The sequence below is a fragment of the Macadamia integrifolia genome, unplaced genomic scaffold (genome assembly GCF_013358625.1).
Source record: "Macadamia integrifolia cultivar HAES 741 unplaced genomic scaffold, SCU_Mint_v3 scaffold262, whole genome shotgun sequence".
Lineage (NCBI taxonomy): Eukaryota > Viridiplantae > Streptophyta > Magnoliopsida > Proteales > Proteaceae > Macadamia > Macadamia integrifolia.
Genome location: NW_024868838.1, coordinates 1 through 15173, shown reverse-complemented (window position 1 = coordinate 15173; position 15173 = coordinate 1). Strand labels below are relative to the sequence as shown.

At 37.4% G+C, this 15173-nt stretch overlaps 1 protein-coding gene across 2 annotated transcripts; it reads right to left on the bottom strand.

The window, feature by feature from the left end:
- Window positions 1-3225: 3225 nt before the first annotated feature.
- On the bottom strand, window positions 3226-6271 carry LOC122066872 (DAG protein, chloroplastic-like). Of its 2 annotated transcripts, none has more exons than XM_042630696.1 (5): window positions 5767-6271; window positions 4371-4468; window positions 3947-4012; window positions 3634-3810; window positions 3226-3532 (listed from the first exon to the last, which is right to left on the bottom strand). In XM_042630696.1, the coding sequence occupies exons 1-4, from the start codon at window positions 6168-6170 to the stop codon at window positions 3635-3637; spliced, it is 744 nt and encodes a 247-aa protein (XP_042486630.1). In that variant the 5' UTR covers window positions 6171-6271; the 3' UTR covers window positions 3226-3532; window position 3634. The 2 variants fall into 2 exon arrangements, with proteins under 2 accessions (XP_042486630.1, XP_042486629.1); XM_042630695.1 differs by having other exon boundaries at window positions 3226-3497; window positions 5767-6267.
- Between the last annotated feature and the right edge of the window lie 8902 nt (window positions 6272-15173).

The following is a 15173-nucleotide window of genomic DNA, read 5'->3' as shown; positions in this document are numbered from 1 at the left end:
TCCGAATAGAATCATGAAAAGAAAATTAGAGTGTTGAAGTCTTTCGGCGGGCAGCCTTGATGAGATAGGGAAACAATTCTGAATTTTTAGGTCATGTTAAAAACTGTTTTAAGAATCATGTTGACAAAGGGATGTCTAAATTTAGAGACGAGAGAAGCTGAAGAAGGTTGCTACGGCAGCAATTCCGATAGAGATTCGAGCTGAGAAAGCCCTTAATTATGCTATCTACGTTTGTTGTATCTAGTGAGCAAATATAGACATTGAAATACAATATTTAAATTCATGAGTATTAGTCATTGTTTAAGGTTTCTCTATAGAGGACAAGTAGTTTACTACTTGCTGTTGTTAGAGAGAAGGGGATGGGATGCTTGCGTATGTATGCAACTAAGAGCTTAGGGTATGGAGCGAGCTAGCGACTAGAGGAGAATTAGTATCGGATAATCAGCACGGTAGCCTATTCGTTAATTGGATCTCTTACCTCTACTTTTAGGGAAAGTTGTATTGAAAGACACCACACTTAAGTAAAGAGCATATGACTAGCAATAGTCGTTCCCCGCCCCTATTTCGCTCATCATTGCTTGCTTGAGATCCTGGTCTGCATCTAGACAACAGGCCAATGCTGTTCACGCCTTGCCCAGGCTGATTGGCAACACAGGCCAACTGGTCCAAACTCCTGATCCGTATCTTTTTTCTTTATTTAAAATTTTTTTTATTTTTATTTAAATGTAAGACCAAGAGACCAAAAAAATATGGCCACCATTGGGTATTCCCTTTGAAGCAAGGTTCGTTACAAGGTTTCATAAGTCACAGTAGCGTTTTCATAATTAGTAAGTGTAGTGCTCAAATCGATTCTGTAGAAGGCCTTCCCACGTTGTTATTGGTATTTTTGTACTCTGTAATTGATCCCAAAATAAATTTACCAAATGCCATTTCTTATTCTTTCAGAACACAGACTCAATAAATCAATCCTGCCTAAGACTGACTCCCACTGGGGGTGATGTGCAACCAAATGTAGCCTAGGTATCCATGAAGGGTTAGGTTTCACCTATGAACTCCATGAATCCACCAGCAGTCTCACATAGGCCTTCCAAAAGTGGAAATTTGACATAAAATTTGTCTAGTCTTTTAAGGTAGATTCTTCAAAAATTTTTTTTTCCTGCCAATGAATTATTTTCCCAATCAATGGCTCTGACTCTAATGGGTTATTCATGAATAATCTGGTTTCTTATTATAATCCATCAATCTAAGGGTGTAATTTGTTCAGTTTCGGTTTAAACGGTTCAGTTCACATATATTTTGGTAGAAATCATAATCGCACCATTTACTAAATAGTTGCACTTTTTGAACCCGAAACTATTTAGTAAATGGTTTCGGTTTCCACGGTTTTTAAACGGTTTCGATTTCATGGTTTTAAAGGGTTTTGGTTTCTATTTATTCCATACGATTTTTAAACGGTTAGCAATCGATTTGCTAGTTTATTCACATGTTTACTAAAATTTTCTTTTGGTGATAAACGATTCAATCTTGAGAATGTGAAATGCAAACCATTATGTTTTGTTAAAACACCCAAACAACTAAGCAAAAGAAAATATTTTGATAGAAAATAGTCTCAATCGCATCTAACAAGTCAGTAAGTAAAGTTTACAACAGAGATTTTCTTCTTCTCCCTCCCCCCTCCTCCCAAATAATGCGTTATAATATTGAAAAATATATATTTAATATGCCATGGTATAAGCAAAAATTGCATTTTTATCAATATACATTCTACTTCGTGCGTTGGATTAATTTAATCCGCATTCCAAACAATGAGCAAGCTACCTCTAGAATTACTTGCAAGCTTGCAACACTCAATCTTTGAATCAATTGAGATGCTAATGATATTTTACAACCACCTTATTTAATCTTTAAATGGGTTAATCGGATCGATTTTCACGGTTTAAACGGTTCAATTTTCACGGTTTCAATTCGATTTGAAACCACGGGTTAAACAACTCTGTTTGGTTTCAACCCATTTAGCTAATCGTCCTTAAACTTGAAACCATAATCGAACCATTTACTAAACAATTTTACAATTTCAATGTAAACGGCTCGGTTCAATTTCAGTAAACAATTTCGGTTTCAAATTCATATCCTTACATCAATTCTCAACTCCTAATCTCTAGTGAAATTAAAAAAATATCTATTCTTTATTCAATATTGCGAGTATTTTTTATTTTATTTTATTTTTTTACGACCCTGTCTATCCATAAGGTCCACTGGGACCCATTATGGTGGGGGCGTTAAATGTAGTAGACTAATTCCAAAAAAGAATATCTGACCTTTTTAGCTATATATTCTCTGCACCGAAATTACTTATCCTTCTTATTAATACATAGTCCAACATTCAATTATCAAACTAGAAACATCTTGAAGCAAAGAAAACAGCTCCCAGTGTTGGCCTGCCTGAGTACCCTGAGACAACCATGGCACCATATTGCGACAAAGCAAAGAGAACAGATAGATTGATCCACACAAAGATAATTTATAGTAATCAGGCACTGTTAAAGCATATTCATCATTGGGGATTGATTCAAGTACAACCAGAGGGTGGGATTTTTAACTCCTAAACGCATATGGAAATATTATGAATAATAAATAAGGGATTGGGTTCAACCTGTTGGGAGATAAGCAAATATGATATAATGTTATGGTTGATATGGAAAAGATAACATCATTTTTAAGTTTAGACACGGATAAATCAAGTAAATGAAATTCCACTAGATTGAAAATGGAAGAAGTTCAGAGATACTCCATATGCGATCCTAATAGTCTTTGCAGTCCAAATCCTTTTAGCGAATTCCCATTATCAAAACAGATGCCAATCTGATTATAATTCCTTATTACATATCCAAAGAAAACAGTTGGGTTCACATTAAAAGATGCTCCAAATCAGAGTAAAAGTAAATTTGAAGCAGTTAAAAAATCAAAATAAGAACTTTTGGTCCTAAACATGGTATAATGTGAAGATAGGGCATATGGTTCCAGGATGGCTGGCTAACTTATCCAAGTTAAACCCACCAGATGCCAAAAGCATGACCATGAGTACAACAACAAACAAACTTAACTTTATCCCAACTTAATGGGGTTGGCTACATGGATCCAAGCAAAAGCATAAAAAGAGAATCGAAAGAAAAAGGAAGGTAAGTAAAACAGTTTAATCTGACTAAATAAGCTAGACACACGATCTAAGAAACCATGAAAGACTAAAAGAGAATATAGAGAAATAGTACAGAAGAATCATGCCTTCCACATGTCAGAACCAGTCTTACTAAACATCCCCATGCATTGATTTCCCAAATATTATGATTTCCTTTCTCTATACCACACTAAACTGCAGTACTTTCAAGATGTATATATGGACAAATGCTTAACCATAACCAAAAATTAGGCAGCAGCATCCTGTAAAACTTCTGGTTCAACGATGTGCACAACAGCCTCTCTTTGCACCCAATTAGAACCTAGATGTGCAAGTTTGAAAGAAAACATTAGTAACCTGAAAATACAACAATGCAAAAGGTATCAACACCGAAGCTCTAATCCATAGAAAGAAGAGCATATATCTATAGTTTTGGATGAGATAGCCAACTCTAGTACCTTATCCAGAGGCTGACTCTGAATTGGTTGCCTCTTGTCTGGGTCTTCTCCGCTCAGCAGGAGGACCATCCCTCCGTCTTTCATACTTTCTGCTCTCATATTTCGATCCACCACGTTGCTTTGGTTGATAAGTGGGGTATTTGCAGGGAATTATCTCTCCATTAATATACTTGTCACCTGAAAGAAAGCAAGGAATAAATGATTTTGGGGGAAGGGATGCAAAGTAAAAGGCACCAGCAGTGCATATAGTAATAGACTTGCACAAAAAGTAACATCTTTATATACATAGAAGATAGAAGATTAAAACACCAACCTCCATAGTCTTTATTCTTCACATCTATGTATGAATCAGGCAACACCCAAAGAACTCCAGGCAATCCTACAAAATAAAAAGACAGCACAAAAATAAAAAAATAAAAAAAATTAGAGATGCCATTTGGAACAATAAAATAAAGGATTCCTGATTTTGCGAGGTCCTTGAATGAATAAGTTCATCAACTAATGGATGCACTAGAAGTGGTCACTGGAATATGAAATTAAATAGAAACACACATCTTTTAATGAGATTAATTTCAGTTTTTTTATTCACGATCAACTAAAATTTAGTTCTGCTCCCTAAACTTATCCGAAAGAATCATAGACATTGCAACAATAAGTCCAATTTGATGAAAATTGAGTTCCAAAGTTCTACAAAACCAAATGAAGCGATTCATTTAAAAACTAAAGGGCCAATTTACCCTTGAATTTCTCAGATGTTTCTTCATCTACAGTGCACTGGAATCCAGTGTAGGTGGTGGTACTGAAGGCATACATGTTCTTCTTCGCTTCTTCCATGCTGCAATATAGAAAGTGTGAATACAATCAATCATCAATGACAAGCAAGGAACATGATAATCACTCAAAAGAGGCCTTGTTTGTACAGTAAGACTAAGAATTCCTCTTCAAACCCTACAACAAGCAGTGCAAATATAATCAAATAACCTTGCCAGTTCTCCTCTTTTTCCTTTTCCCTTCTTTGGAATAAAAATACCTTCATAACCCAAACTACTGGAGACAGATTGTGTTACCAGCGGAAGCAGCAACAACTCAGCATAAGCAGAGGAGCCAAATATGACTCTTGTAGCTGATGTGGAATCTAGAAGGAGTGAGAGGACCAAGAAGTGACCAAGAACTCTAACAGATTTTATAACCAACTATAGCAATAATGTTAAGACTACACCTGGAGATGGACCTATTGACAGCTCTACAGATGACTTAGCCAGTGCTCCCTCCACATTAGCAAAACTACGTAGGACACAAAGGCCAAGGAAATGGCCAGCAGACCCAAGGGATTATGTGTAGGCGCATAAGGGTTGTAAAGCGAGGTTTCTGTTAGAATCGGAGGAGGATAGTTAGGAAATGATTGAAGAATAATCATGGTTGTTCTGATTCTGATAACGGCAAAAAAGTAAGGGCCAATCCTATATATGTAACTTGGCAATATTGGAAGGATAAGAAATGAATTAAACTCTTTCTTCTTCTCTGATTCCAGGAGGTTGCTACTCTCTAAGCTAGCATTTTTCCCTTATCTGCTACTCTTACAGTAACAAATAGCGTGGAGAAAGTCACGATTCTGTTAGCTACAATTCTGTTGTGAGTAGAAGGTTTGTGAGCATGTGAGAGATTATATAGGAGGAGCCTTACGGGATAAGGGCATTTTCTTCTCTCACTTTCTCAACTACGTTCTCATGGAGTTCTCTAACACTCGAAGTCAGAATTTCTATAAAAATTCTCAGTTTGTTCTTGAAATCCTTGTTCTTAAGCTTTACTCCATAGCCAAGCTGTAACAGATTGCAGATTTCTGCTTAAAAATTCAAAGAATAACCAAATTTTCTGAATTTTCCGTATTCATCAAATTTAGTACTATGGCCAAATGCACGACTGAAAAGGACAAAGAAAAACGTTTGAAAATGTTCGAATATTTCCTTCAATTAAATATCTAAGTCACTCGGTTGTTAAGAGTCGAAATATAAAAAATACAGCAAAAACCCTAGGTAACAAACTCAGTCATGAATGGGCAAAACATATTATCCAAAAACCTGAAATGGGGGTGGGGGTGGTTGGAGAAAATAGGGAAAGAAAGAGCTAACTAACCTTCCCAGTACAGTAGCGAGAGTATTGAGATAAGTTTCGATCATTTGTTCTCTCGTCGGTGCGGGATCCTTAGGAAATTCCATTACGATGAGCCAGTGATTGTAATCACAACCGGGTAGCAAAATAGTTTCTCTAGGCTCGTTGCTGCTACTGTTACTGCTCCTGCTCCTCCTCGAAGTGTAATCTCCATCTAGCGCCGCTCGAATGGGTTTCCGGGACGAAAAGGAGTTGCAGGAAGGACGAGTTGAGAAGTAAGAAAGAGGATTGGATCTGAAGGGAGAAACGAGAGGAACTGGAGAAACGGAGGCATATACTGGAACAGAAAACCTTATGCTTGATTCTGAAGCTATAAATGACGAAGAGATGAAGGTTTTAGGGAGGAGAGATGCATTGAGTGTCGTCATTAGACGAGACGAGAAGCAATCGCACGGGCAGGTAGTTGCAGACTTGGATAGGAGATGACGCCAGAAAGGGTTTTTGGGTGGATATTTATGGATTTGTGGACTTGAAGGCTATGTTTGGTCGCTATGAAATGAAAAAGTAAATTAAAAGGAAATAAAAAAATTTCAAGTTTAAAGAGTTATCATTCCAGTTTTGTCAAGGGAGTAATTCCATTTTTCACCAAAAATTGGTCAAAATATGCGAAATTTCTCATCTTTCGTAGGGATTAAAATCAATAACAAAGAGTCTAGATATATATTGCACACCATCATTTAGCTATTGCAATTCTTTCCTAATAGCGAGGCACATGTATAGGACCAATTAAGGCATTGGTAATGGCCTGAAAGAGATTTTAGAGGTTCATAAAGGCAGTGTTGGTTAGGCGACTTGGGATCAGATCTTTGGAATAGAGATTGGATGGTCTGTACAATCGAAAGACCTTTCACTTGAAGCTCTATTTCAGGAGTTCTCCCTCGCACGGGGTTGGGGTGGACCGATGTAGCACAGGTAAGATCTTCATGGGTTGGGCTTTTTCACTTTCTTTTCTCCTTCCCCACTTTCTCTATTGATATCGTCCCCAAAGGTAGATCCCTTTCTTTTGAGATGAATGCATGCAAACAATCATGGCATGTTAGAAATGAACAAAGATATGGAAGAAACAAGTATTCCCACGACTGTACTGTCTTGTCAATTTTGTTCATGCAGATCTAGTATAATCCTTTTTTCACTCTATAAGGATCAAGATCAAATAAATGAACAAAGATATATTTATAACCTCTCAGTGACTAATGAGCAAGTAAGGCACAAGCTGTTTAGTCATACCCTTCCAGTAAAAGTGGGAGGAGGCTTCTTGATTATTTAGGACCTAATAAAATCCTATGCAATAATCATTATAATTTCGCATATCCTACCATCCTCCACAAAAAAAATTTATTTATTAAGAAATAGATTCATCATTTCATTGCAATCTAATCAAGAACTTCAACAATAGCAGAGAAGAAAAGTACCTGAAATTAAAAATACCTCTATCTGGATAAACCAAATACAACAGGTCTAATGGGCATGTTGACTATCTATCTATCTATTTATCTCTTCCCCTTAGGATTGGGGTTGGGGTAAAGGCAAGCAAATAGTCCTTTATGAATCCAGTGACACAAACCAATCATTGCACTATCAAATTCAATTTTTTTTCTATCATGATAGAATTATTGGTCTATGTGTCTGTCTTTTTCCTCAAATTCAATTATTTTAATTTTTTTTTTTTATTCTTTTCATTTATTTGCAGCTAAACGTAGCCATAGGATTTCTATAGTTATATTTATCCATGAATTTAGAAGATCTCTCTCTCTCTCTCTCTCTCTCTCTCTCTCTCTCTCTCTCTCCTGATAATTTGCTAGAGAAGGAGTTACACTAGCACGTGTTTGCTTGTCGGTGGTTACCAAATTTGAACTCTTCTCTATTTTTCTTATATGTAGACCTATATATCATGATACTGATCATTGCACTTTTGCTAATGGTTCGCCTAGAATTAAGTTACCCCCAAGGGTTTTTTATAATGATGCTCTTACTACTCTTATTATGGTGAACTTTTGGAAGTGGAAATCTGATGTGGAGAACGTAAGCTCGAGTTACCCTCTGCACGGTTCTGTGGATCCCCCCATTAATGCTGGTAATAGTGATTGGGTGGAGGGCCCTGTTACGTCTGCAGCTAAGGGCTTTCTTGAAGACTGTGAAGACTTCATTATGGAGGAATTTTTTCTGGATAAGGTTTCAGAACCTCTTTCTGCTCTCTTCCATGCTCCTGATGTAACACTTTTCCCTCCCGTGGTTCTTAGTGATGCCTTACGGTGCAGTAACATCACATCCTGGACTCTCTCCCATGGGTCCTGAGCTGTTGGGTCAGCTTGTAGTTTATAGTTTTGTTTGCTTTTGTCCTTATGCGCTTTTTCCTTTTGGTGGTGTCTTCTCTGTTTTCCTTTTTCCCTGTTGGTTTTTATAGTTCACTATGAGTATCTTGGCGTGGAATGTTCGTGGTCTTAATGGAAAGTCTACTAAGAATTGTTTAGCTTTATTATGTAAGAAATGGAATCTTGATTTGGTTTTCCTCTGTGAAACTAAGTGTGTTGATCATGCTGTTAGGACTCTTATGTGGGCTTAACTGATATTGATTGACCCATTGGGTCCAAGAGAACAAGGACCACTCTAATTAGGAAACTTCTAGCTCTATTCTATTGTGGGAATGGAATAGGGTTTAGGAATTCTATTATATATAGAATACTGACGGTCCCTGCAGCTATTACTTTTTCATAATAATATTTGGGAGCACTGCTTTCTCACAGAGCTAGTGTAGAGACAAAGAGAAGATCCCATAGTAAGAGGCTGCAGAAGATCTCAGTAGAAGGACCCATATTGCGTGGTTCTTCATTATAGTCCGTGGTACAAGCGTCAACCTTGATTTAGGGACTTTATTCACGCTCAACAGGTATGTGATCGATTTCTTCCATTATTCATTCTTGTACTCTACACACTATAGGTCATTCAAATGATTCTAGGATTTAGAATCACTAACAATTGGTATCAGAGCCTACACTATGGTGTTAGAATCAAGAAATTATTTAAGAAAAAAAAAAGATTTGGGTTTTAATTTATGAAAATTATTATTTTACTCTTACTTAAAGATCCCGTATGGGAAAACTTTCTTCACAAAAATTATGGAGCACGAGAAGATGGTCGCGGTGGTATGCCGCAAGTCATCGAAAACCTTCGGACGCTCTGGCACGTGCTGCCAAAAATCGGCTGTCGGAGGAGAGAAAAAAATTTTGAAAAAAAAAAAAAACGACGAGTCATCGCCGGTTCAACTCGGAAACCATACCGATTTGACCCGGGATGTAGTGGGTCAACTCATGCTCAACTCTATTTGACTCGGTCAAAGGTTGACCGGGTCAATTGACCCGAAACTAATATGCCCGAACCGGTTGGTTTGGATTGATTTTGGTTCCTTTAAAAAAAAACTGTAACTTCAAATGGCTCGTACGGGCAAACGGTGAAGAATTTTTCACCCTAGTTTTTTGTATTGAGTCCAGTTTTTCGTGCTCTTCTTTTTGATATATTATGAGCCTAGTTTTGATCAACTTTTATGATCTATTTTGTATAAGTTACAAGTATGGGTGTTTAATGATTCTTTATAATTTTCCTATTAATTAGAAGAAATGAAAGAAAATCAACTCATACATTACTTGCATATTAGAATATGAACTTATTTATTCTTGGTAATGTAGTTCATGCTTTCGTTTATGAATATTTTTTTATTCATGGTTAAACAATCCCACTTTTAGCTGCCGGAATGAATTTGTAGACTATTACAGTAAGATTGGGTGGAATCCACCAAAGTGGTAAAGTTCAACCTTATTGTAATAGAATACAAATCAAAGGTCTTCTTTGTTTGAAAGAACAGAGAATAATGGTTGGTAGCAAGGTTGCTAATGTTCACCCAAATGTGACATTATCAAAGAAAAGATAAAGCTAAAAAAAAAAAAAAAGGATTTCTCAACCTAGAAGATGCTGTCCATCCAAAGATGGCGGTACTTTTTGAAAGTTAGAAGAAGTCTCGCAGTAATAGCAGAAACTTGAGTGGACCAGTATGTTTCAGACCCAAAGGTCAGAAATGTAGTTCCGGTTGACACTCATGAAGTAATTGATACTTGAGCATGTAATGTTTAATTTTGCTAATTGTTACATGCTTATTCTTTTACATATATGTCTGTATGTTGAATAGAATATTCTTTATTAAAATATTCAACAGGATGTCTTCTAGTTTTGGTGTACTTGATATTCCTAAGCTTACTGGGGATAATTTCAACAAATGGATGGAAGACTTAGAGGTCTACATGATTCTCAAGGACCTAGACCTGTGTACTAGGACCACCAAACCAGCTGAACCTACTGCAACCAGTACCCAAACTGAGAAAGGGGATTATGACAAGTGGGTCACTGCAAATAGGAAATCCTTTGCTGTTATTAAAAGTGCTTTGCCTGAGTCTATCAAGGATAGTGTTGCTAAAAAGGATACTGCTTCTGAGTATTTGGCTGCTATAAAAGCTAAGTTTGATAGCTCTAAGAAATCACAGGCTCACGATCCTATGAGCCAATTGATTGGGGCTAGATTTGATGGAGTAGGAAATGCTAGAGAGCATATACTGGAACTGGTTTTCCTAGGAAAAAAGATCAGATGTACAGGTATTAACTTTGATGATGACTTCGTGGTCACCATTGCCTTGAATTCTCTACCTGAGAGCTACAAGACTCTTAAGACTACTTATAATACATTGAAGGATAAATGGGGTCTTGATGAATTGATCACTGTGGTAACCCAGGAAGAGGGAACAATTAATAGGACCAAAGTTGAAAGTGCCAATCTTACTCAAGGTAAGACTTCATCATCTATGGGACCTAACAAAGGGATCAAGAAGTTCTTTAAGAAAGGAAAATTCACTCAATTTAAAGGAGGGAAAAACAAGAAGGGAAAACAAAATTTCAAAGAATCAGGGGTACAAAAAGACATGAGTGGCATAGAGTGTTTTTGGTGCAAGGCCAAAGGACACATGAAGAAGGATTGTTTTAAGAGGAAGACTTACCTTGAGAAAAAGAAGGATGATGGTATGAATCTATCCTTAGTATGTTTTGAATCTTGCTTGATTAATGTACCAATTGATTCATGGTGGTTAGATTCTGCGTCATCTATTCACGTCACTCATTCCTTGCAGGGGTTCCTAAACAGGAGGGTGCCAAGCAAGGATGAAGTGACGGTGTTCGTGGGCAATGGAGCTAGAGTTGAAGTGGAAGCCATAGGAACTATTAGATTATTTTTTCATTCAGACTCATTTATTGATTTGAAGGATGTTGTTTATGTTCCCTCTATGAGGAGGAATTTGATTTCAGTTTCTAGACTTTGTTCAGATGGTTATTCTGTTAATTTTAATCAAGTTGGATTTTGTTTATTATATGATTCTATCTCTATTGGTAGTGGTACTCTTGTTGATGGGCTTTATAGATTGAATTGTAATTCTTCATGGGTTCTGAATGTGGGAGTGAAACGGTCTCTGATTGATGAGAAATCCTCCATGTTGTGGCATAGAAGGTTGGGTCATATTTCAATCAAGAGGATGAAAAGATTGGTAAAGGAAGGGATATTAAAAGATATTGATTTTCAGGACATGGAAACATGTATAGATTGCATTAAGGGAAAGATGACAATCTCCAGGAAAAAGGATGCTACTCGCAGCATTGAAGTATTAGACCTCATTCACACTGACATCTGTGGGCCTTTTACTGTCCCTACACTCACTGGGCACCGTTATTTCATAACTTTTATTGATGATTGGTCAAGATATGGGTATGTCTTCCTTATCAGTGAGAAATCTAGTGCTCTAGATGTTTTCAAGATTTTTAAAGCTGAAGTTGAACTTTTCCACTCCAAGAAGATCAAAGTGGTCAGATCCGACAGGGGTGGAGAATATTATGGGAGAAGTGGTGATTTTGAGCAGTTGCTTGGTCCTTTTGCAAAATTCTTGCAAGAACATGGGATAGCTCCTCAATATTCCATGCCTGGAACACCTCAGCAGAATGGAGTAGCTGAAAGAAGAAATCGTACTCTGAAAGACATGGTCCGTTCTATGGTGAGCAATACCACCTTACCAGAATCCTTATGGGGAGAGGCACTTAAAACTGCTGTTTACCTTCTCAATAGAGTGCCAAGCAAATCTGTGAATAAGACTCCCTATGAACTCTGGAGTAGCAGAATACCTAGCCTTAGACACTTGCGAGTGTGGGGATGTCAAGCAGAAGCCAAAGTCTTTAACCCTCAAGAAAAAGTTTTTGACTCAAGGACTACAAGTTGCTATTTTGTGGGATACTCAGAGAGGTCTAAAGGGTATAGATTCTATTGTCCTGGTCCAGGACACAAAATTGTAGAGACCACTCATGCTAGATTTGTTGAATGCAATGAAGAGTCTAGAACTCCTCGTAATTTCTCTTTTGAAGAAGGGGAGTATGACACTCCTGAGATAGCACCTGTTGAGTTGAGAAATTCACTTATTGATCTCAATCCCATCCTGTCTGATGATACAGTCACTCAAACTCCAATTGAATATGATTTGCAAGTTGGGACAGATATTGCTATTGCAGACCCACTTTCACCTCCTGATACCGCTAATATTGGTAGGCTTCCACCTGAACCTATAAGGAGGTCTACTAGAGTGCGCAAGTCTTCTCTGCACTCTGATTATGTTTCTTATTTGAATGAGTGTGAGTTTGACATAGGACAAGAAGAAGACCCTGTTACTTTTCTTCAAGCAGTTAATCATAAGCATTCAGACAAATGGGTAGAAGCAATGAAGGAAGAGCTGTTATCCATTAGCAACAATGGAGTATGGGAATTAGTGCAAATTCCAAAGGATTGTAAGGCTATTGCATCTAAGTGGGTTTTCAAAACCAAGACAGATTCTCAAGGTAGAGTAGAACGCTACAAAGCTAGACTCGTGGCAAAGGGTTTTACTCAGCGAGAGGGGATAGATTACAAGGAAACCTTCTCACCTGTCTCATCAAAGGACTCATTCAGAATTATCATGGCCATTGTTGCCCATTTTGACCTAGAGTTACATCAGATGGATGTGAAAACAGCATTTCTGAATGGAGAGCTGTCAGAGAAGGTGTACATGAGACAACCTGAAGGTTTTGAGGAAAATGGTAAAGAGGACTTTGTTTGTATGCTGAAAAAGTCTCTTTATGGGTTAAAGCAAGCATCTCGACAATGGTACTTAAAATTTGATCGAGTTGTGACTTCTTTTGGTTTTGTAGAGAATCCAATCGATCAGTGCATATATCTGAAACTCAGTGGGAGTAGTTTCATCTTTCTTGTGCTCTATGTGGATGACATTCTGTTGGCTAGCAGCAACAAAATCTTATTGATGGAGACCAAGGGTTTTCTTTCAGAAAACTTTGAAATGAAGGACATGGGTGAAGCAAGTTATGTGCTTGGAATCGAGATTAGTCGTGATAGGCCGCGGGGGTTACTTGGGCTATCACAACAGGCATATCTTGATAAAGTTTTAAAGATGTTTAACATGTCTAAATGTTCTGGTGGTGAAGCACCCATCAGTAAAGGAGACAAGTTGAACAAGCAACAATGTCCAAAGAATGATATTGAGAGGAGCTCAATGAATGACAAGCCTTATGTCTCTGCCGTTGGAAGTTTGATGTATGCACAAGTTTGTACTCGCCCTGACATTGCCTTTGCAATTAGTGTACTTGGCAGGTTTCAATCTGATGCTGGTTTGGCTCATTGGACTGCAGCAAAAAAGGTCATGCGCTATTTACAGCGGACAAAGGACTTCAAGCTAGTGTTCAGTAAATCAGAAAAATTTGAAGTTGTGGGGTATTCTGACTCGGACTTCAGTGGGTGTACTGATGATAGAAAGTCTACCTCTGGATACATTTTTATATTGGGAGGAGGAGCTATTTCTTGGAAGAGTGCCAAACAAACTATTTTAGCTTCATCCACTATGCAAGCTGAGTTTGTGGCACTTTATGAAGCTACCAAGTAGGCAGTGTGGCTGAGGAATTTTATATCTGAACTGAAAGTTGTAGATTCCATCTCTAAGCCTTTGCATTTGTGGTGTGACAATATTTCTGCTGTTTTCTTTGCAAAGAATAACAAGAGATCTAGCAGCTCCAAACACATTGAGATTAAATATCTTGTGGTTCGCGAGAAGATCAACACTGGGGAGATCGCTGTTGAGCATATTATTACTGAAGAGATGGTTGCTGATCCTCTGACCAAAGCTCTTCCAGTGGGAATTTTTAAGACTCATGTTTCTAACATGGGTGTGATGGAATCTTTTGATATGCTTGTTTAGTGGGAGTTTACTTATCCATAGTGGTATTGTAATAAGCATTATTTTAGATCATACATTATGAGCACAATCTATATTGAGGATGTTTACTTTCCAGTATAGTGTTCATTTATATTTTCTCTCATCGTATTGTTGTATGATTATTGTGGTTTACTTTGACATGTCACAGTTAATGGCGGTGTTTAGCCAAGTTTCGTGATTTATGGCGGTATTTAGCCTAAATCCATGGAGATGGTTGTTAACCATAGGCTGTATGCCAAAGTGAGATATTAATACAAGAAAATGGCGGTTTGCCTAAGTATTGATTAATATCAAAGTTCTCTACCTGTGAGGTTTTCAATGTAGGTTGGTCTTTAGATCAGGAACGGACCTATAAGGAAGGATATATCTTATGTGATCACAGTTATGATATAATTCCTTATATCTATGTTTCCAGGCGATTTGAATTGATAATTTTCTGTTGTCTGTAACATTAGATAGTTATATGCCGTATATTGAGGTGTATTTTCTACTATTGTTCAATAATGGAGATTATTGATTGGATCAAAGTTTGTTTTGAGTGGTATTCAATCTTGGGATTATTTGGCTAGATGTCAATGGGAAGACATCAGTATCAGTGTAGCCCAAGTGGGAGATTGTTAGGACTCTTATGTGGGCTTAACTGATATTGATTGACCCATTGGGCCCAAGAGAATAAGGACCACTCTAATTAGGAAACTTCTAGCCCTATTCTATTGTGGGAATGGATTAGGGTTTAGGAATTCTATTATATATAGAATACATGGTCCCTGCAGCTATTATTTCATAATAATATTTTGGGAGCACTGCTTTCTCACAAAGCTAGTGTAGAGACAGAGAGAAGATCCCATAGTAAGAGGCTGCAGAAGATCTCAGTAGAATGACCCATATTACGTGGTTCTTCATCATAATTCGTGGTACAAGCGTCAACCTTGATTTAGGGACTTTATTCACGCTCAACGGGTATGTGATTTATTTCTTTCCATTATTCATTCTTTATTCTATACACTATAGGTAATTCAAATGATTCTAGGATTT

Bases quoted from the DNA above. Each gene is read 5' to 3' on its own strand.
- LOC122066872 (XM_042630696.1), bottom strand. From the start codon at position 6,170: ATGACGACACTCAATGCATCTCTCCTCCCTAAAACCTTCATCTCTTCG. The intron at 4,013-4,370 runs GTAAATTGGCCC...TTTATTTTGTAG, and splicing joins AACATCTGAGAAATTCAAGG to GATTGCCTGGAGTTCTTTGG. The intron at 3,811-3,946 runs GTTGGTGTTTTA...GCTTTCTTTCAG, and splicing joins GAAGAATAAAGACTATGGAG to GTGACAAGTATATTAATGGA.